At 42.6% G+C, this 20,236-nt stretch overlaps 1 protein-coding gene and 1 pseudogene across 2 annotated transcripts in view; one reads left to right on the forward strand and one right to left on the reverse strand.

Moving 5' to 3' along the window:
* The first annotated feature begins 2,660 nt into the window (after positions 1-2,660).
* The window catches only part of GNE (glucosamine (UDP-N-acetyl)-2-epimerase/N-acetylmannosamine kinase), a 97,084-nt gene continuing 79,508 nt past the window's right edge, over positions 2,661-20,236 (forward strand). Inside the window, exon 1 of one of the 2 annotated variants that reach the window (XM_053568764.1) lies at positions 2,661-2,815. In XM_053568764.1, the coding sequence (XP_053424739.1) occupies positions 2,765-2,815 (51 nt within the window). In that variant the 5' untranslated portion in view covers positions 2,661-2,764. Of the gene's footprint in view, positions 2,816-19,891; positions 20,045-20,236 lie in introns of those variants that run through there. The other variant, XM_053568773.1, reaches the window with a different exon arrangement.
* On the reverse strand, positions 13,966-14,378 carry LOC128570046 (single-stranded DNA-binding protein, mitochondrial-like; annotated as a pseudogene).

A 20,236-nucleotide genomic window follows, 5' to 3' on the forward strand; every position in this document is an offset into this window, starting at 1 on the left:
AGGAAGACCAGTGTTTAATCTCAACTCAGTGTAAAGACTGAGTCACAAGGAGTATAGCTTTCAAATAGATGATTGAATGACATAAAAACAACAACTTGCTCTACCAGTATATACACAAAAGTTATGTAACTGTTGTTCTCCATGTTTTCCTGCCCCTCCTTACTTATCACGTAGAACATCATTGTTTTGTTGTCCTCAAAAAATCTTTCATTTAACAAGCTCCACCACCAGTTTTCTTTTTCTTTTCACACACCACACTTACCACACAATTGACCTATTTAAAGGGTTTGATTCAATGGTTCTCAGTATGTCCATAGAATTGTCTAATTTGACTAATTTTCCTATCTTTTATAGAGATAGGGGTCTTGCTCTTGCTGAGGATGGTCTTGAACTCCTGAGGTCAAGCAATCCACCAGCATTGGCCTCCCAGAGCACTAGGATTACAGGTGTGAGCCACTGTACCTGGCTCAACACTCGGTATTTTAATTTTTTACTTTACTAGTTTGAGAGGCAAATATATTTGCATTTTCTCCAATAGTAATAAGACAGGACTTTGATGAGAGGTGTGCATTGATTATGTATTTCTTTCTTTGTGAGTTCCCTAAGTCTACTTTGTCTCTTTTTATTTTTTTATTTTTTTGAGACAGCACTCACGATTGCCTGGGCTAGAGTACAGTGGTGTTATCATAGCTCACTGGGCTCAAGCAATCCTCCTGCCTCAGCCTCCTGAGTAGGTGGGACTTTAGGCACCACTATTCTTGGCCAGTTTTTGTATTTTTTGTAGCAACAGGGTCTCACTGTGTTGCCCAGGTTGGTCTGGAATTCTTGGCCTCAAGAGATACTTCTGTCTCAGATCCTCAAAGTGCTGGCATTGCAGGTGTGAGCCACTGTGCCTGGCCTACTCTGCCCCTTTTTCTCTTGGAAGACTCATTTACTCCCTGCTATAAGTTCTCAAGTGAGGCCCCAGAGGCAGTCTATGGACAATACATTAAATATTAGATATTTTTAAGGGGGGAGGGCATGTCTGTCAAGATCAAGGAAAAGGAAGTGAGAAAGCATTAAGCATTATCCATGAGACCCACTCCTTTCTCTGCTTGAAAAAGAGGATCCTACTTAGAAGTATTCACTTAGAAGTACTCTCTCGGCCCCTCCAAGGGGGGTCCAGCTGGACTTTAGTAGTAAAGACCAAAAAAAGAGGGGATAATAAGAGGACCCCCCCTCCGAACTTTTATGAATAAAGAGAAAAAAAAGAGCAGGCTGGATGTGAGAAAACGATGGGAATGAAGAGTAGAGATTTAACAAAAAGTGTTAAAGGTTATCTATACCTTTCATTGTATTTAAGAAGAAATACAAGAAAAAATTGCATTATCTACAATTACTCTTTGGTGGCCCAAGTGGTTTCTCTGATTACAGCACTGCTTTAAATTCAGACCATCGCTAGCTTCATAATCTATACATATATAATGATTAACTTAGAATTTCTGGGCCTGGGTGGGATTCTTTCTAGCAAAGCTTTCCTTTAGTGGAATGTAAAGTTGCGTGGCAGAAAAGGCTGGGGTGCTCATATGTTCAAATGAGCATTTACCAATGAAATGGAGAGTCACGTCGGTCTGGATTCTTGGCCACCAATCTGTCTTTGAGCGTCCCTGAGCACCAAAAACCCAAGATGCATTCTTGGTAAAATGTAGCATATTTTCTATTCATTAGGTAGGTTAGATAAAATGTAACAATATTGATTTTCCCTCAATCTCATCAAGCTAAGGGCTCTAAATATTTTGAGGTCTGCAGCTGTTAAGAAATCTTTTAGGCCAGGCACGGTGGCTCACACCTATTATCCTAGCACTCTGGGAGGCCGAGGCAGGAGGATTGTTTGAGCTGATGGGTTTGAGACCAGCCTGAGCAAGAGCAAGACACCATCTCTAAAAATAGCCAGGCATTGTGATGGCACTTGTGGTCCCAGCTACTTGGGAGGCTGAAGCAAGAGAATCACTTGGGCCCAAGAGTTTGAGGCTGCTATGAGCTCTACTGAGGGTGACAAAGTGAGACTCTATCTCAAAAAAAAAAAAAAAAAAATCTTTTAAAATTTTATGGCTTAATCTTTTTTTTCTTCTTTGATCTAAGTAATATATCAATAAAATGTTTTGAGTGTCGAAACAGTGTGAAAAAGACTGTTGCGCTTTCGGCTGTAGATGTTTGTTTCTATCTTTAGAAACATAAGAAAATTCTTCTGGTGGAAAATAGTCATTGGGTGGAATGGTATATCAAAATCAGGGGGGCGGCACCTGCAGCTCAGTGAGTAGGGCTTTGGCCCCATATACCCAGGGTGGGGGTTCAAACCCGGCCTCAGCCAAACTGCAACAAAAAAATATCTGAGCGTTGTGGCGGGCGCCTGTAGTCCCAGCTACTGGGAGCCTCAGGCAAGAGAATTGCCTAGGCCCAAGGGCTGGAGGTTGCTGTGAGCTGTGACACCATAGCACTCTACTGAGGGCAACAGAGTAAGACTCTGTCTCTAAAAAAAAAACAAAAACAGGGAAGTATCACTCAGTCGCTGACTGTCCTTCTGCTGTCAAGCTACTGTCCAGGAATACAGGAAGAATTCAGAGCCACATTTTTTTTCTTCCTTTTCAGAGGGGTGGGGCTTACATTTTAGTCTGGAATTCAGAAGCCTACTGATGACTGCTAGGTGGCAGCTAAATCAGGAGAACAAACAGCTGCTCTGCTCATTATTTCAGACCACACTGGGGTACAGAGCTTGTGCTTCGGGATGGAAACCAGCGTGTATCCTTACAGGGAATTGTGCTTTCCAGGACCTCATGTAAGTAATCAGGAATTTCATAGAGCTTTCTTACTGAAGTTGCAATCAGAAAAAAAGGAAAATTACAAGAAGGAAGAAGAAAGCTTTGGACTTAAATCTATCACAACCATAAATTTTTTAAATGTCTTTCTTTTAAACTGCTAACTAGTCACTCTGTGGCTGCTATTTGTTTCTGAGAACTGGGCTTTTTTTTTTTTTTTTTTTTTGAAACAGAGTTTCACTTATTAACCCTCAGTAGAGTGCTGTGGGGTCTGTCACAGCTCACAGAAACCTCCAAATCCTTGAGTTTAGGCAATTCTCTTGCCTCAGCTCCCGAGTAGCTGGGATTACAGGTGCCCGCCACGACGCCGGCTATTTTTTTTTGTTGTTGCAATTTGGCCAGGGCTGGGTTTGAACCCACCACCCTCGGTATATGGGGCTGGCGCCTTACCCACTGAGCCACAGGCACCACCCTGAGTAACTAGGCTTTTAAAACTCATGGTCTCTTTGCATCTCCAAACTGAGTGCTGAAAATGAACTCTTTCTCCAGGTTCCTGACACTTTCATCAGATAAAGTGGGTTTACTTTTACTTTTTGAAGTCTCTGCTTCATAGATACAGTTTATTTCCAAAAGATGCAATGTTTTCTGCAACTATTTTAATTTTTTCCTTTACTTTTGAAACCTAACATTTAGAGCTGCCTAATTTGTACTTATTTCCCCCAGGTCATTTAACTATTGACTGACAACCATGGGTGGGGAGGGTGTTCATTTAATCTGAGTTAATTAGTATCTAAGTCAAATAAAAAGGAAATTACCAGCTCTGGTGACATTATATGACACATTTATCTACTGTATCTACTATACAGTTTACCCAAATTTTTATTGAGGCATATGGAAATCCAGATGCTTTAGGAAATCATCATCAATTGGGTGATTAAAAATTACGTATGCATATTCAAGTTAAATATCATCTATAATTAAAAAATGGCTTACAGAACCTTTTCAATTAGATTATGTCTTTCCTGTAATTATTTTCTTTTTCTTTCTTTCTTTTTTTTTTTTTTTTTTTAAATTTAGGTAGTTTTTCTTTTTTTTTTGTAAAGACAGAGTTTCACTTTATTGCCCTCGGTAGAGTGCCGTGGCGTCACACGGCTCACAGCAACCCCCAACTCCTGGGCTTAAGCGATTCTCTTGCCTCAGCCTCCAGAGCAGCTGGGACTACAGGCGCCCGCCACAACGCCCGGCTATTTTTTGGTTGCAGTTTGGCAGGGGCTGGGTTTGAACCCGCCACCCTCGGCATATGGGGCCGGCACCCTACTCACTGAGCCACAGGCGCCGCCCTCTTTTTTTTTTTTTTAACATTGTTTTTTATTTTATTTTATTTTTTTTGCAGTTTTTGGCCGGGCCTGGGTTTGAACCCACCACCTCCAGCACACAGGGCCGGCGCCCCACTCCTTTGAGCCACAGGCACCACCCCTGTAATTATTTTCAACACAATTTACATTAATGCAGTAACAGACCCAATTTCAGTTTGCCTTCTTCAATAACAATTTCTTATTTTTATTTTTTCTATTATTATTATTGTTATTATTATTTGAGACAGAGTCTTACTCTCATCCTGGGTAGAGTGCTGTGACATCATAGGTCAGCAACCTCAAACTCTTGGGCTCAAGCGATCCTCTTGCTTCAGCTTTCTGAGTAGGTGGGACTATAGGCACCCATCACAACACCAAGTTAGTCTTTCTATTTTTAGTAGAGATGGAGTCTCACTCTTGCTCAGGCTGGTCTCTAACTCCAAAGCTCAGGTGCTCCACCCGCCTCAGCCTCCCAAAGTGCTGGGATTACAGGTGTGAGCCAACACACCCTGACATATTATTTTTATTTTTAAGTGGCACTTACACTTAAATTTAAATTCAAGGTCAGACTTTCTGAGCTTCTGGCTAAAACTTTTAAGGATTTTTCCTCATGTATTTAATGAAATCTAAGAAATGGTTGTTTCTAGTTACAAAAAGGTAGTTGTTGCTCTAAGTCATCTCTCCACGCATTTTTCACATCACTGATTTTTTAAAAATGCTGTTTGAAATTGCCGTTTCATTCACTGGCCTAATGGTGGTGGTTTCTATGACTTCATCAACTCTGAAATAGTACACATGGCCTCTAAGTTGCCTTGTAGGGTACTCTCCCACTTACAATTCTAATTTTTTTTTTTTTTTTGAGACAGAGTCTCACTCTGTTGTCCTTGGCAGAGTGCTGTGGCATCACAGCTCACAGCAACCTCTAACTCTTGGGCTTAAGTGATTCTCTTGCCTCAGCCTCTCAAGTAGCTGGGTGGCCACCACAACTCCCAGCTATCTTTTTGTTGCAGTTGTCATTGTTGATTAGCAGGCCTGGGCTGAGTTCAAATCTGCCTGCCTTGGTGTTTGTGGTTGGCGCCCTACCCACTGAGCTCTGGGTGCCACCCCCCTTATATTTCTAATTATATTTTCCAATATTCCTCAATAAACTTTTCTCCTGCCAGGCTGGTCACCCCTATATGCTATTCTCATTTCCATTTCATTATCTTCAACCATATCATATTCTCTTGCAGGGAAATACTCTTTTAAAATGTTAACTCGAAAGCCTAGCATGGTGGCTCACAACTGTAATCCTAGCACTCTGGGAGGCCGAGGTGGGATTGCTTGAGCTTAAGAGTTCAAGACCAGCCTGAGCAGAAGTGAGATCCCATCTCTACTAAAAAATAGAAAAAGTACCTGGGCATTGTGGTGGGCACCTGTAGTCCCACGTGGCTGAAGCAAGAGGATTGCTTGAACCTAAGAGTTTGAGATTGCTGTGAGCTATGATGATGCCATGGCACTCTATCCAAGGTGATACTCTGGATCAAAAAATAAAATAAAACAAAATGTAAAACTGATAGGATTTCAGGGCATACTAAAAAATATGAAATATGAAAAATAATGGAGAAGTAGAAATAAGAAGGCCTCCCAGGTTACTGGGTAAATGACAATACCATTCACTGAGAATGAGAATGGAGGACAAAGTCCAAGTTTATGGGGAAGAGGAAAAACTTAATTTTGGATGAGTTGATTTGAAGTGCTTGTGGAACACATCCAAATAAAGGTGCCCTATAAGCAGTTGGGTCTTTGGGTTTGGACTGAGATGATTAGGCTAGAGATTCATACCTAGTAATAATGTTAAATGATTATTAAGCCCTGCAAGTGAATGGGACCATGCTGGGTATATTCTAAAAGGAGATATAAGGAAGGCTAAATACACAATCTGGAAAGATTAACTTTTATGTAGGAGTTTGGGGAAGTATCACAGCCAGAGAGGTTGGGGGTAGGCAGGGAATCAGACATCTTGGAAGCTGAGGGTGTAGAACATCTCAAAAATGAGGCAGTGACCAATAGTGTAAAAGGGGTTAAGAGAAGAGAAGCTGGAGGGCAGAAAAGACTAGGTGCATGGGCAGCTGGAAAAAGTGGGTTAAAAAAGAGGCAACATGGCTGGGGGCACCGTGGCTCATGCCTGTAATCCTAACACTCTGGGAAACTGAGGCAAGAGGATTCCCTTGAGCTCAGGAGTTCGAGACCAGCCTTGAGCAAAACGAGACCTTATCTCTACTAAAAATAGAAAAAACTAGCTAGGTGCTGTGGTGGGCACCTGTAGTCCCAGCTACTAAGGAGAGTAAGGTAGGAGGATCATTTGAGCCCAGGAGTTTGAGGTTGCTGTGAGCTTGGCTGTCACCACAGCGCTTTAGCGTAGGATGACAGAATGAGACTCTGTCTCAAAAAAAAAAAAAAAAGAACAAGAGAGGGGGAACATGGCCAGGAAAGCACCACTGAATGTTTAAAGTGAAACAGACAGAAGACCCTGAGTTTCCACAGAACTTCACACCCTATTACATTAAATTTAATAATGTCTAAGAGTTTAATTGTCTAAGTCTTAGACAATTGCTACATGAAAAATACTATAAAAAAGTTATAAATTGGCCAAGAGTAAAAGCATAACAAACCAGAAGTCAGGGGCAGAAAAATCTGGTGAAACAGGTAAGGCAGGTAATGTACTTAGTTGGGTGCTTTGGGCTAAGAGTGAGCAGTGTATTTGAAAACAGATGTAAAATTTATGGGGTGAATTATGCCTGTCACAAATCTGTTTCTCCAGTGCGTATCTTTCTCCAGATCCTCAATCTCATGAAATGTGAGTGCTGCAAATTCAACAGATCCAAAATTAGAGCTCATTATCTTCTCACCTACTCCAACCCATCTCTAAATCTGCTTCCCCTCTATTTTGGATAACAGGGTTACCAGTCAACTAGTTGCTGAAACCTCTCAGTCTTTTGATTTTATCTTCTCATTCTCAATTCCCATTGCTACTGCTTTACTTCAGGTCCTGAAATATTATTCCTAATTGGTCTCCCTTCTTCTAGTCCTTCCTCTTCCAATTCAGTTTCCATAATGTGAATTATGAAAATCCTATCATGTCATTTTATTGATTTAAAAACCCTCCCAATTATAGTGAGGAGAAAGTCTGACCTCCCTACCATGACATCATCCAAGGCCCTCGCGGACACGGCCTTATTTCACACCTTACTTGCATCTCAGTTACTTTCTGCTTCTGTTTCTTTCTTTTTCTTTTTTTTTTTTTGTAGAGACAGAGTCTCACTTTATGGCCCTCGGTAGAGTGCCGTGGCATCACACAGCTCACAGCAACCTCCAACTCCTGGGCTTAAGCGATTCTCTTGCCTCAGCCTCCCGAGTAGCTGGGACTACAGGCGCCCGCCACAACGTCCGGCTATTTTTTGGTTGCAGTTTGGCCGGGGCCGGGTTTGAACCCGCCACCCTCGGTATATGGGGTCAGAGCCTTATGGACTGAGCCACAGGCGCCGCCCTCTGCTTCCATTTCTTACAACATCTCCAAGTTTCTCCTTGCTCTTCAACTCACCAAGCTATATTTAAAATTTTTTTTTCTTTGTAGAGATGAGATCTTGCTATGTTGCCCAGGCTGATCTCAAACTCTTGGTCTCAAGCAATCCTCCTGCCTTGACCTTAACTGCTGGGATTACAGGCACCACTGTGTGAGCCACCATGCTCTTTTATATTTGATGTATTATAAACACAGGGCAACAAGACTGTGGTGGCTCATGCCTGTAATCCTAGCACTCTGGATGGCTGAGGTGGGTAGATTGCTTGAGATGAGGAGTTAGAGACCAGCCTGAGCAAGAGCGAGATCCCATCTCTAAAAAATAGCCGGGTGTCATGACAAATGCCTGTAGTCTCAGCTACTGAAGAGGCTGAGGCAAGAGGATCACTTGAGCCCAAGAGTTTGAAGTTGCTTTGAGGTATGACTCCATGGCACTCTACCAAGGGTGACAAAATGAGACTATGACAAAGTGAGACTATGTCTCAAATAAATAAATAAATAAATAAACATGGAGCAACAGTATTGCAGTACTAAGATCATAAATCTAGAGGGTGGAGGGTGGTTGATGGGGGGGCCTAGACATAAAGAAAAGAATAGGCTGCTGTGAGCTTGACAATGAATCTTTGGAAAGAGATTAGGAAAGAGATTCGATACTCCTTTGAGTCAATGTTTATTGACTGTGTTTCCCAAATAGGCTATGATTCAAAGAACTATCAGAAAGACAAGCTTACCTAAGAGGGTTAATTTCGAGGAATTTATGATCTAATTAAAGAAATAGGTCACATATAGTGATGTTACTAATGTGAATGATTTTCTTCTTCTGATGTATTCATCAGATGTATAATTTTATAGTTGCAAATACATGCATTCAAAGATAGCACGTAGTTAACAGGTATGAAATGGGTAGTCAAAACAAGTGCTACAGGAATTCAGAGGAGAAAGAGATTATTTGAGGACAAGGTTCAGAGTAGGCTTCACAGCAGAGACAGCATTTGAAGCCTACAGTAGGCTTGGAATATGTATCCAAGGTTTTATCTACACAGAATTCAAAATGGAAGGCTGGGGGGGGGTGAATGGAATTCCTAAAGATAGAGTATTTAGTAGACCAGAAGGATTCTGTTTAGGGGCAGAAAGAGGAATAGGGAAGAAAAACAGATGAGATTTGAAAGGTAGAATTATTATAGATTGATTCCAGAGTAGGAGCATGAAAGACATTTGAAGAGAGAGAGGTTAGGGCCTTCTTTTCATTACTCAGGCTTTATAGATACTGATTTTATATATTTGGATAGGTCTAGAATTCACACAGGTGTTAAGTCCACTTAAGTACACCAAAGGAGTGGCCATGTGGGACCCAGGTCATCCTTAGCTGCATATAACTTTGGACTATACTGGTTTTGGACCAGTACCTTGGCTGTTTGCTTAGCCTATGCAAAAGAGCATACTTCCCATGTAACTTTTAATGAGCAATTATTTTAGAACATAATTGTGTTGATCCAACTTTTCATAACAGAGTCCAATTTAAGGCAAACAAGATTCTAACACTTTTCCAGTTCTTTTGGAATAGCTGTGCCAATTAAATTTTCTGAACTTTTATTAGGAATTAGACCACACATGGGCTTGCCTCATTTCCCTAAGCAGTCATATAAAAAATAAAATAATTAATTGGTTTAAAACATCATACTTTCATACGCCATAAAGAAAAATACATTTTAAAATCCCAGTAAAGGGTTATATTTCACAAAAACAAACACAAAGTTATTATATTTCTTTGTACCTCTTCTATAACTGGAAAAGCTAACACAGGGATAGCTCATCTCTATATGTGCTCTAAAAAGTGATTGGCTGGCACAAATATGCTGGTAATTGGAACTATGAATTGTGATTAAATGGTCCTGAAATATGAGTTTCACAAAGGATTCTCTTTCAGTTAGAAGTATCTTAAGTAGGGGCGGCACCTGTGGTCAAGTGGGTAGGGCGCCGGCCTCATATGCCGGAGGTGGCAGGTATCAAACCCAACCCTGGCCAAAAAAAAAAAAAAAAAAAGTATCTTAAGTATATTGTTGTAAGCAATTTCACGCCTTTATAATCCTAAAGTTGACCCATGCAGTTTATGATGTTACTGAAATATTTTCAGCCAATATAATCTTAATCGTTATATACTTTTCCTAGGGGAAAACAATTGGTTTCCTTGTGTATTGCAGTGTAGCCTCAGAGTTTACACTGCACAACAGGAGCAATTCTCTTCTTTTTCTGGGGAGGCTATAAACAATCCGGCTTACACAATGATAGCTGGCTCATAATGTGTTTTACCTCCATGTACTCAGAGACTCTGGCAATTAAAAATGTGGCTGAGATACAGTGTGGGTTGAGGGGAACGGCTAATGGAAAGATATTTATTAAACAGAAATATATAGTTGGTGACTGACTGCTCAGTTCTTTCCACCTCTTGATTTCTTCGTTTATTGGCTTAGGGAAGAGATGGCAAATATACGCAGCACTTTTGCTTCCCTTCCAGACCCTAAAAAACAACACGGCAGACAACACACTATGTACTCCTCAGCCTCAGAGTCATTTTTGACACAGTTCTCCAGGCAGCCATCAGCAATTATTTGGAGTTGGAGGTTGAAATGATGTGGCTGGTCTGAGTGCAGTGGTGTTTACAACTAATTGATCACAGCAAGCTACAGATTCCTTTGTTCCTTCTCCCCTCCCACCACTGCACTTGACTAGCCTTAAAATTGAAAAGAAAAGAAAAAAAAAAAGAAAGAAAACCAAAGGAAAAAAAGAAAAGAAAAGAAATGATGAATCTGGGGATTCCCCCTGGCTTACAGTTTCGATGGTAGTATCTTCTGATTGCAAAGAACAGGGCTGCTTAAGAAAAAGAGTATTTATTCTAAAAAGAAAAAAAAGAATTAAAAGAAACAGAAAAGAAAAGGAGTCTTTATTCTAAGGGTACATATGGATTAAAATCAGAGAGTTGTTCAGGACCTGAGTGAAGTCAGGGACTGGATTCTTTCTCTGTGGCCCCCGTACTACTTCTTGTAGCAGATCTGTGTCTAGGTTTTTAACATGCCCCATTTTTCTCTGACTTCCAACTGGCCAAGCCTCTCTGTATTCCCCAGTCCAAATGCTTTACAGAGCTAGTTTACTGTGCTTATCAAGTAATTGTGACTATTGGCTAGCCATGGCTTTGTTGCTGGGGCTCTTTTCTCCGCTCCCTCCCCTCCCTTTTCCTCTCCTCCCCTACCTTCTTCTTAGACAGAGTCCCCCTAGCTGGGACTACAGGTGCCTGGCACAACACCGAGCTATTTTTTTTAGAGATGGGGTCTTGCTCTTGCTCAGGCTGGTCTTGAACTGCTGAGCTCAGGCAATCCACCCGCCTCAGCCTCCCAGAGTGCTACGATTACAGGTGTGAGGCACCACACCCGTGTTGCCAGGTCTTTTCATGGGTCATGGATAGGCATGGATAGTAGGTAGGCCATGGGCATTGGCAATATTTTCTCTCTTTAGCTTAGTGATATTTTTCACTTAAGGAAAACTCAAAATTCAATACCTGCTTAGGTTTTTACGGACACTTCAATAAAAAATGTGTTTTAAAAAATTTGTGTCAAAACTGGGAGGCGCCTGTGCTCAAAGGAGTAGGGCGCCGGCCCCATATGCCGGAGGTGATGGGTTCAAACCCAGCCCCAGCCAAAAACTGCAAAAAAAAAATTCGTGCCAAAACTATTTTGAAAGCTTTATTGCACTAATAGATCAGGAGCATGCCCCAGACATTATGTATCTTGATTTTAAAGAAGATAGCTTTTGCCGGGCACAATGGCTCATGCCTGTAATCCCAGCACTGTGGGAGGCTGAGGAGGGAGAATTGCTTAAACTCAGGAGTTCAAGACTTGCCTGAGTGAGACTGAGACCCCGACTCCTAAAAAAAAAATGGAAGAACACAGCCAGGCGCCTGGGTGAGAGTGCCTGTAATACCAGCGGCTTCCGGAGGCTGAGGTAGCCGGATGCCCATAGCCTGAGTCTGAGAGTCTGAGGTTGCAGTGAGCTATGATGCCATTGCGCTCTGCTCAGGGCATAGGGTGGAATTCTGCCTCAACAACAAAAAAAAAAGAAGCAGAAGAAGAAGAAGATAGGTTTTGACCAGCCACAATGGCTCAGGCCAGTAATCGCAGCACTCTGGGAGGATGAGGTGAGAGGATCCCTTGAACTCAGGAGTTTGAGAACAGCCTGAACAAGAGCGAGACTCCATCTCTACTGAGAATAGAAAAAATCAGCCCAGGTGTTGTGGCAGGTGCCTATAGTCCCAGCTACCCGGAAGGCTGAGGCAAGATAAAATAATGTACATTTTAAAGTAATCTTGAGCCCAAGAGTTTGCGGTTTCTGTGAGCTATGGCACTCAACCCCAGGGTGACTGAGTGAGACTCTGTCTCAAAAAACAAAACAACAACAACAAAACTTAACTAGTGGGAAGATTTTTGGTATGTTAATTCACAGTATTAAATAACAAAGTAAAGGAAAAACAGAAATCCAGAAATGTAAAATTATTTACCCTTAGAAAAGTGATCTCAAAAAGCCAAGAGAAAATGCCTCCTAAGGCTCTTTGCTGCAACCTGATCTCAAGAAAACATAGGAGAAGGCAGCACCTGTGCCTCAGTGGGTAGGGTGCTGGCCCCATATACCAAGGATGGTGGGTACCAACCCGGCCCAGGCCAAACTGCAACAAAAAATAGCCAGGCGTTGTGGCAGGTGCCTGTAGTCCCAGCTACTTGGGAGGCTGAGGCAAGAGAATCGCCTAAGCCCAAGACCTGGAGGTTGCTGTGAGTTGTGACGCCACGGCACTCTACCGAGGGTGACAAAGTGAGACTCTGTTTCTAAAAAAATAAATAAAATAAAAAATAAAAGCAATATGCCTATCTTGACTTTCAAGTGTCTTTCAATACCATTTGTGGTAGGCAGAATAATGGCTCCCAAAGATATCCATGTCTTAATACCTAGAACTTCTGAATATGTTACCTTATATGGGAAGAGGGACTTTGCAGATGTAATGAAAGATTTTGAGATGGGAAAATTGTTCTGGGTTACTGTTTGGACCTAATGTCATCAGAAGTCTTTTACAGTGAGAGAGAGGTAAGAGAGTCAGAGATGTGACAATGGAGGCAGAGGGCAGAGAGGTCATAAGCCGAGGATAGTGGGCATTATCTAGAACAAGGATTGGGAACAATTTCATGTTGGAAGACCCATTAATTCAACTGTAATCAAATAAGGCCACATTCAAGAAACTTCAATTAGATATACTTTAAAATGTACATTATTTTAGGCCTGGCACAGTGGCTCACACCTGTAATCCCAGTACTCTGGGAGGCTAAGGTGGGAGGATTGCCTGAGCTCACAAGTTTGAGACCAGCCTGAGCTAGAGTGAGACCTCGTCTCTAAAACTAGCCAGGCATTGTGGAAGGCACTTATAGTCCAGGCTATGTGGGAGGCTGAGGCAAGAGAATTGCTTAAGCCCAAGAGTCTGAAATTGCTGTGAGCTATGACACCACAGCACTCTACTGGGAGCAACAAATATACATATAAATAAAATAAAGTGTACATTATTTTGTAAAAATCTAACTATGTGTACTTAACAATTTCAAAGAATGAAAACTATTTTAGTCGTAAAGTTAACCTTTTTTTTTTTTGAGACAGAGTTTCACTATGTTGCCCTCAGTAGACATTTTTTTGTTGCAGTTGTCATTGTTGTTTAGCTGGTCCGGACCAGGCTCGAACCCACCAGCCTTGGTGCATGTAGCCATAACCACTGTGCTACGGGCACAGAGCCAAGTTAACTAACCTTTTTCTCACTTTGTTGTGTCTGCTTTCTGTGGGAAAGCATTTTTTTTTTTTTTTGTAGAGACAGAGTCTCACTGTACCACCCTCAGGTAGAGTGCCGTGGCGTCACACGGCTCACAGCAACCTCTAACTCTTGGGCTTACGCGATTCTCCTGCCTCAGCCTCCCGAGCAGCTGGGACTACAGGCGCCCGCCACAACGCCCGGCTATTTTTTAGTTGCAGTTTGGCCGGGGCTGGGTTTGAACCCGGTACCCTCGGCATATGGGGCCGGCGCCCTACTCACTGAGCCACAGGCGCCGCCGGGAAAGCATTTTTTTAAATAAAAGAATATTTTAGTTCTTCTCTGTAGAAACTACAAAGATTTATATATGATTTGGAAATAGGATTGTACCAAACAATGGCTAAAGATGAACCATCCATTCTACTCCTCTTTTGCCTGGTCCCTCAGAGATATGTTATCAGATATGATTATTGTTGCTTGTTGCCTCACATTATTTTTATCCATGTATTCTCCACAGTCTACTTTCCTTTCCATGTAAATTGGAGACCCCCTTTTCACATACCAATATGGCACATGTCTGAGGCCTGTCCGGAATACTGATATTCTGTGCCATGTTGTCTTTGACTGACAGTACCCATTTTTTATACTTCACCGTTCCCTGATCGCCACATCTCATTTGTTGCTAGAGAAAATATTGTGACTAGATTTTTTTCCTTCTGCCTGATTCATGACAGGGTCCTGACCCAGTATCTTTCAAGAACCAAATTGTTAGCTATTTTGGACTCATGTCTTATAAGTTGATGAAGTACCTGAAATACGGGTCTTTGAAACATGGCTTCTACTTTCTTTTCTTACAATCTCATCGTTAGTCTATTCTTGATGTTCTAGCACAGCCAAAAAGCATTTGAATATTTTGTTGCAGAAGGGAGGTTGGCAGTTTCAGTTGATCCTCTAGATGAGTATCGGTCATTTGTGACTGTAAGGGCATCTTACTTTAGGTTAAGAAGGAGAATGCAGATTTGTAGAAATAAGTAGTTGAAAAGCACTTGGGCTTAAGCGATTCTCTTGCCTCAGCCTCCCAAGTAGCTGGGACTACAGGGGCCTGCCACAATGCCCAGCTATTTTGTTTTTTATTGTTGTTTCAGTTGTCACTGTTGTTTTTTTTTGTTTGTTTTTTTTGTAGAGACAGAGTCTCACTTTAACGCCCTCGGTAGAGTGCCGTGGCCTCACACAGCTCACAGCAACCTCCAATTCCTGGGCTGAAGCGATTCTCTTGCCTCAGCCTCCCGAGTAGCTGGGACTACAGGCGCCCGCCACAACGCCTGGCTATTTTTTGGTTGCAGTTCAGCCGGGGCCGGGTTTGAACCCGCCACCCTCGGTATATGGGGCCGGCGCCTTACCGACTGAGCCACAGGCGCCGCCCGTCACTGTTGTTTTTTAGCTGGCCCCGGGCCGGGTTCCGACCTGCCAGCCTTGGTGTATATGGCTGGTGCGCTACCCACTGAACTATGGGCCCCCCAAGAAAGCATTTTTTAGACATGTTTTCTATTACACTTTTCCATATTTCAATGGGAAATTTCTTAGCATCAAGCAATGACTTTAAAATGTCATCTACTGAGAGCCCAATCAATTCCATCTGTAGTTCTCTAGGTGCTTTGGTGATATCAACTAAGTGAGGCTGAAATGCTAATTAGAGTGTGATGTTATGGTTCTCAAAATCAGTAAACTACTCACTGTATCCTCCAATTAATAGGTCTATAACAGCTGTGTTTTTTATTTTTATTTATTTATATTTTTGCATTTTTTGGCTGGGGCTAGGTTTGAACTTGCCACCATGGGTATATGGGACCGGCGCCCTACTCCTTTGAGCCACAGGCGCCGCCCACAGCTGTGTGTTCTTGAAATAATTTGTATATATTGTTCTGTTCATCAATGACTTTTGCTCATTGAAATGAACAAACATTGGGGAAAATGTTCATTTGAAATTTCCTTTTGAAGAAGTGTTTTGAAAAAAGGTAGTTTTTGAAAAGCTTGGATTTTTTTTTACCACATATCATACATAGATTTAGTTTTACCTTGCAAAGAAATATTTAAATTGTTTTGATTTGGTATATCATATAGAAACGCTGCATTCTTTCAATAATTCCCATTGATGATTCTGTTCTTCATGAAATTTAACTGTTCTTGCCGAAATAAAATTATAGCAAACACATTTTAGACTGATTAAGGCAAAGCCACGCTGAATCCCTCCTCATTCAACTTTAGCAGGTTATCAAACTAACAATACTGTGTTGCATTTGCATGTTTTTTTTTTTTTTTTATTTAGAGACAGAGTCTCACTTTGTCACCTTCGGTAGAGTGCCATGGCGTCACAGCTCACAGCAACCTCCAGCTCTTGGGCTTAGGTGATTCTTTTGCCTCAGCCTCCCAAGTAGCTGGGACTACAGGTGCCTGCCACAACGCCTGGCTACCAGGGCCAGGTTTGAACCCGCCACCCTCTGTATATGGGGCCGGCGCCCTACTCACTGAGCACAGGTGCCGCCATGCATGAATATAGTTAACAATAACTTGTTGCAAAGTGTCAAAATAGTAGCTTTAGCACAGAGATTTTGCTGATGCAAGATACAATGAAAAGAAATGAGAGCATCTTCATCTATTAATATTTAATTTGTGCAATAAACCTTCCCTGTTTTCTTGCCAGGGAGGGGGCACCATTTGTACATAGTCTCACTAAATTTACCAAATTCAGTACAACTACAGACATTTATCCTGAAAGTTGTCAAAGATACTTAATTCCCATGTGCAGTTCACAAGAGTGCCCAAAGGGAGTAACTCTTCCTAGCAAAGAAAATCTTCCATTATGACCCAAATGAACTGTGAAGCCTGTGCCAAGTCAGCAGTATCAATTGGTTCATCTAAATCAATTGAATAATATATTGTATATTTTCCATTTGAAGTATTGCATAATGTTGTTCCGTTAAGTTGGAGCCTAATTCAATTCATGCTACTGATCAGTTCTGGTTCTTCTTAAAAGAGGCGGTTGTGGGCGGCGCCTGTGGCTCAATGAGTAGGGCGCCAGCCCCATAAGCCGAGGGTGGCGGGTTCAAACCCAGCCCCGGCCAAACTGCAACAAAAAAATAGCCGGGCGTTGTGGCGGGCGCCTGTAGTCCCAGCTGCTCCGGAGGCTGAGGCAAGAGAATCACGTAAGCCCAGGAGTTAGAGGTTGCTGTGAGCCGTGTGATGCCACGGCACTCTACCTGAGGGCAGTACAGTGAGACTCTGTCTCTACAAAAAAAAAAGAGGCTGTTGTTTGTACTTTGAACTGTTATTGGAGTCTCTATGCATCCTGCAACTTTGACAAGGCATTCTTTCATAATTTCTACATCACTGAATGGCTTCCTTTCTACCCCGCAAGTATAAAAGCCTACATTATAAGTTGCTTCACTGGCATTATTTCCAGGTCTTAATTGATGCTTGAAAGAATCATCTTTGCTTTTACTTTTCATCTTTTAATTTCTGCAATTAAACCTTTTGTGCCTCTCCCTCAACTTTAAAATATTTGTGGTCCTTATGAATGTTATAATGTTGATGATCTTGAATTTCTTTAATCTTGATATTGGAGTATCACAAAGCAAGCAAATCATCTTATTTTTAGCAGAAACAAGATAATATTGCAATTCCTAATCATCATTTAAAAATCTGTTCTCTTCCTTCAGCATTTTCTTAGTCTTCTTTGACATGGTGGATCATTAAGCAGACAGAAGTAAAGAATACTGTCAAGCTATGTAACTATTCACAAATTTCATTTCAAACAGAAACACACTGCACCACTGTCAAAAGCTGATAGGACACTGGTGTGCTTGACCCCCATAGAAGCTCACTTATGAGCCTCATGCAGTAGTGGAACCAGTCAGGTGGGGGAAGTTAGAGCTAAATCCTTAGTGTAGCAGCCATTAATTTAGCCCATATAGGTTACTAAAGTTCTTAGTAGAACTTGACTAAGATTGACTTGTGCCAGTCAATCTGGGAGGATTATTTCATTGAACTTTTTTTATTCTTTGGTATTTTAAATACATATATTTACTTTATACTTTATTTTATTTTTTTTTTTTAGAGACAGTCTCACCTTGTCACCCTCAGTAGAGTGCTGTGGTGTCACAGCTCACAGCAACCTCCAGCTCTTGGGCTTAGACGATTCTCTTGCCTCAGCCTCCCAAGTAGCTGGGACTACAGGCGCTCCCACAATGTCCGGCTATTTTTTTGTTGCAATTTGGCTGGGGCTGGGTTTGAACCCACCACCCTCAGTATATGGGGCCAGTGCCCTACTTACTGAGCCACAGGAGTTGCCCTACTTTATATTTTAAAGTAAAATATAAAAGATGAACAAAAATGTGTTGATAAAAGGATGTGCCTACAAAAGGCTGCTTAATGACCTAGAAGGCCTCATGTGGCCTTAAGGCTGAGATTCCCCTGTTCTAGAAGGAAGGAAACCCTATTGATACCTTGATTTTAGTCCCTTCAGACCCTTTTCAGACTCTTAACCTCTAGAACTGTAAAACGAATTTGCGTTGTTTTAAGCATTAATTTTGTGGTAATTCGTTGCAGTAGCAATACAGAACTAAAACACCATTTGTAGTCTGCGAGCCTGTGTCCAGATTCATGTATTTCATTTCCTCTTTAATAGCTTCTTGTGGCTAACTCTTAGGCACCTCAATCATAACACATCCTGAATTAAAACTTTATATTTTTCTTCCCAAACCTGGTCACTTCCCCAGCCTTTCTCCTCTTAGTAAATGGCACAATCACCCAATTACTAATGACAAAACCTGGAAATCATTTTGGATTTCTTCCTTTTTTCTGTCATCTCTTATATTTAATCCATAATTGAGTTTCATCAGCTTCACTTCCAAAATATATATTATTCCATCCAATTCAGTTAAGTTTCACTGCCATCGTTCTTGACTCCCATTCAATTTGTTCCTCCCACAGCAGCCAAATCTTCCAGATTAAAGGAAGAAATATGATGACACTTCCTTGCACAAACCCCTTAATGTCTGTCCCTTTGTGGCTTGATGTATCTCTTCCATGGCTCCAACTAGCTGCAGTGGAACTAATTAGAGCTTCATTATTAATTGAAATACACCACAAACTGCAATTTGATGAGATTTGAAATTTCTGTATAGCAAGAAATATCAGTGAACTGTTACATTGTTTAAATAGTTTCATCTGTGGTAATTTTTTTTAATGGTTGTAAAAAATATTTACTATTTTGTGTCATTAGGCCGTTCAAAGTTTCTTCTCTATAGTGACTCAGGAATTTGAAAAGATCATGGAACCGTCTTCAAGTCTGACACGGTGGTGGGGCGCCTGTAATTCCAGCTACTCCGGAGACTGAGGTATGAGGATGGCTTGAGTTTGAGTCTAGCCTGGGCACCAAAGCAAGGTCCCATCTTTTTTTTTTGGAGACAGAGTCTCATTATGTTGCCCTTGTGGAGTGCCATGGCATCATAGCTCACAAAAACCTCAAACTCTTGGGCTCAAGCGATTCTCTTGCCTCAGACTCCTGAGTAGCTGGTACTACAGGCGCCCACAATTCCCGGCTATTTTTAGAGACGGGGTCTTGCTCTGGCTTAGGCTGGTCTTGAACTCATGAGCTCAAGCGACCCACCTGCCTCGGCCTCCCAGAATTCTAGGATTACAGGCGTGAGCCATTGCTCTCGTTCTCAAGATCCCATCTTTAAAACATAAAAAGTCTTCCTCGGGAGCTGTAAACTCCCTTTCCTGTCAGTTTTTCTACCGCCCTCACGTTTCTTCCTGGACGTCCCTGGGCCTTAAGACTGGCTGGGGATTCCTTGCAGCAGAGGCCAACGCTGAACTGAATATAGAGAGCAGTTACTATCTGCCTCATCTTGGTCATCATTCAATACTCCACCAGAGTGGCAGACATGGCAAGGAGCGGCAGGGGCGGCTCTGGAATGGACGGACTAAACGACAGTATCGTTTCGTCATCGTTATGAAATGTCCGAGGGAAGGGAAGGCCTAAGAAATCCCCCCCTTTGGCGCAAGGCCAAAGCAACTACTCCTGGGAGGCCTTGGGTTTTAGTGCACCTGTCGCCGGCAGACGAGAACGCTTCGGGGCGGCAACAGACCCACCAGCGTCCTACAGCCGCCAAGACAACCAAAGACGCTCTGAGGTCCGGTACCCAAGCCTGCTCCGAAAACCGTGGGGAAGGAGGAGGGACTGGTCCGAGGAGCAGCCAATCACGGGAGTCCTCTCAGGGGACGTAAGGGCGCGCTCGCCGATTCGGCGCTCCGGGTGGGTGTGGCGGGGATAGCGGGGCCCGGGTCGAGCGAAGAGTCATCGACCCATGCACCCGAGTTGCGGAAACCGAGGGGCGGGCTTGCGCCCCGCCTGCTTTTTGGCTCTTGGTTAGGTTGTCACTGGAGGAACGTGGCAGGACCGCCGGCTGCGCAGGAAGGAGCCTCAGAACAGCGTCTGGTGAGAGCCGCGCGCTAGCGGGGGACTTGGGGAGAGCATCCTCCAGGCCCCCAGGGCCTCTTCCTCCAGCCTCCGACCCCCAGGCCTTAATTCGCAATGCAAGGCTCGCACGCCGACCTGGGCCTCTTCCCGTGTTTCCGAGGCCTACCACGATAGGGCCCCTCTTTGGCTCTGCCCTGGAGGCCTGTGGGG

The sequence above is a fragment of the Nycticebus coucang genome, chromosome 2 (genome assembly GCF_027406575.1).
Source record: "Nycticebus coucang isolate mNycCou1 chromosome 2, mNycCou1.pri, whole genome shotgun sequence".
In the NCBI taxonomy this organism is placed as follows: domain Eukaryota; kingdom Metazoa; phylum Chordata; class Mammalia; order Primates; family Lorisidae; genus Nycticebus; species Nycticebus coucang.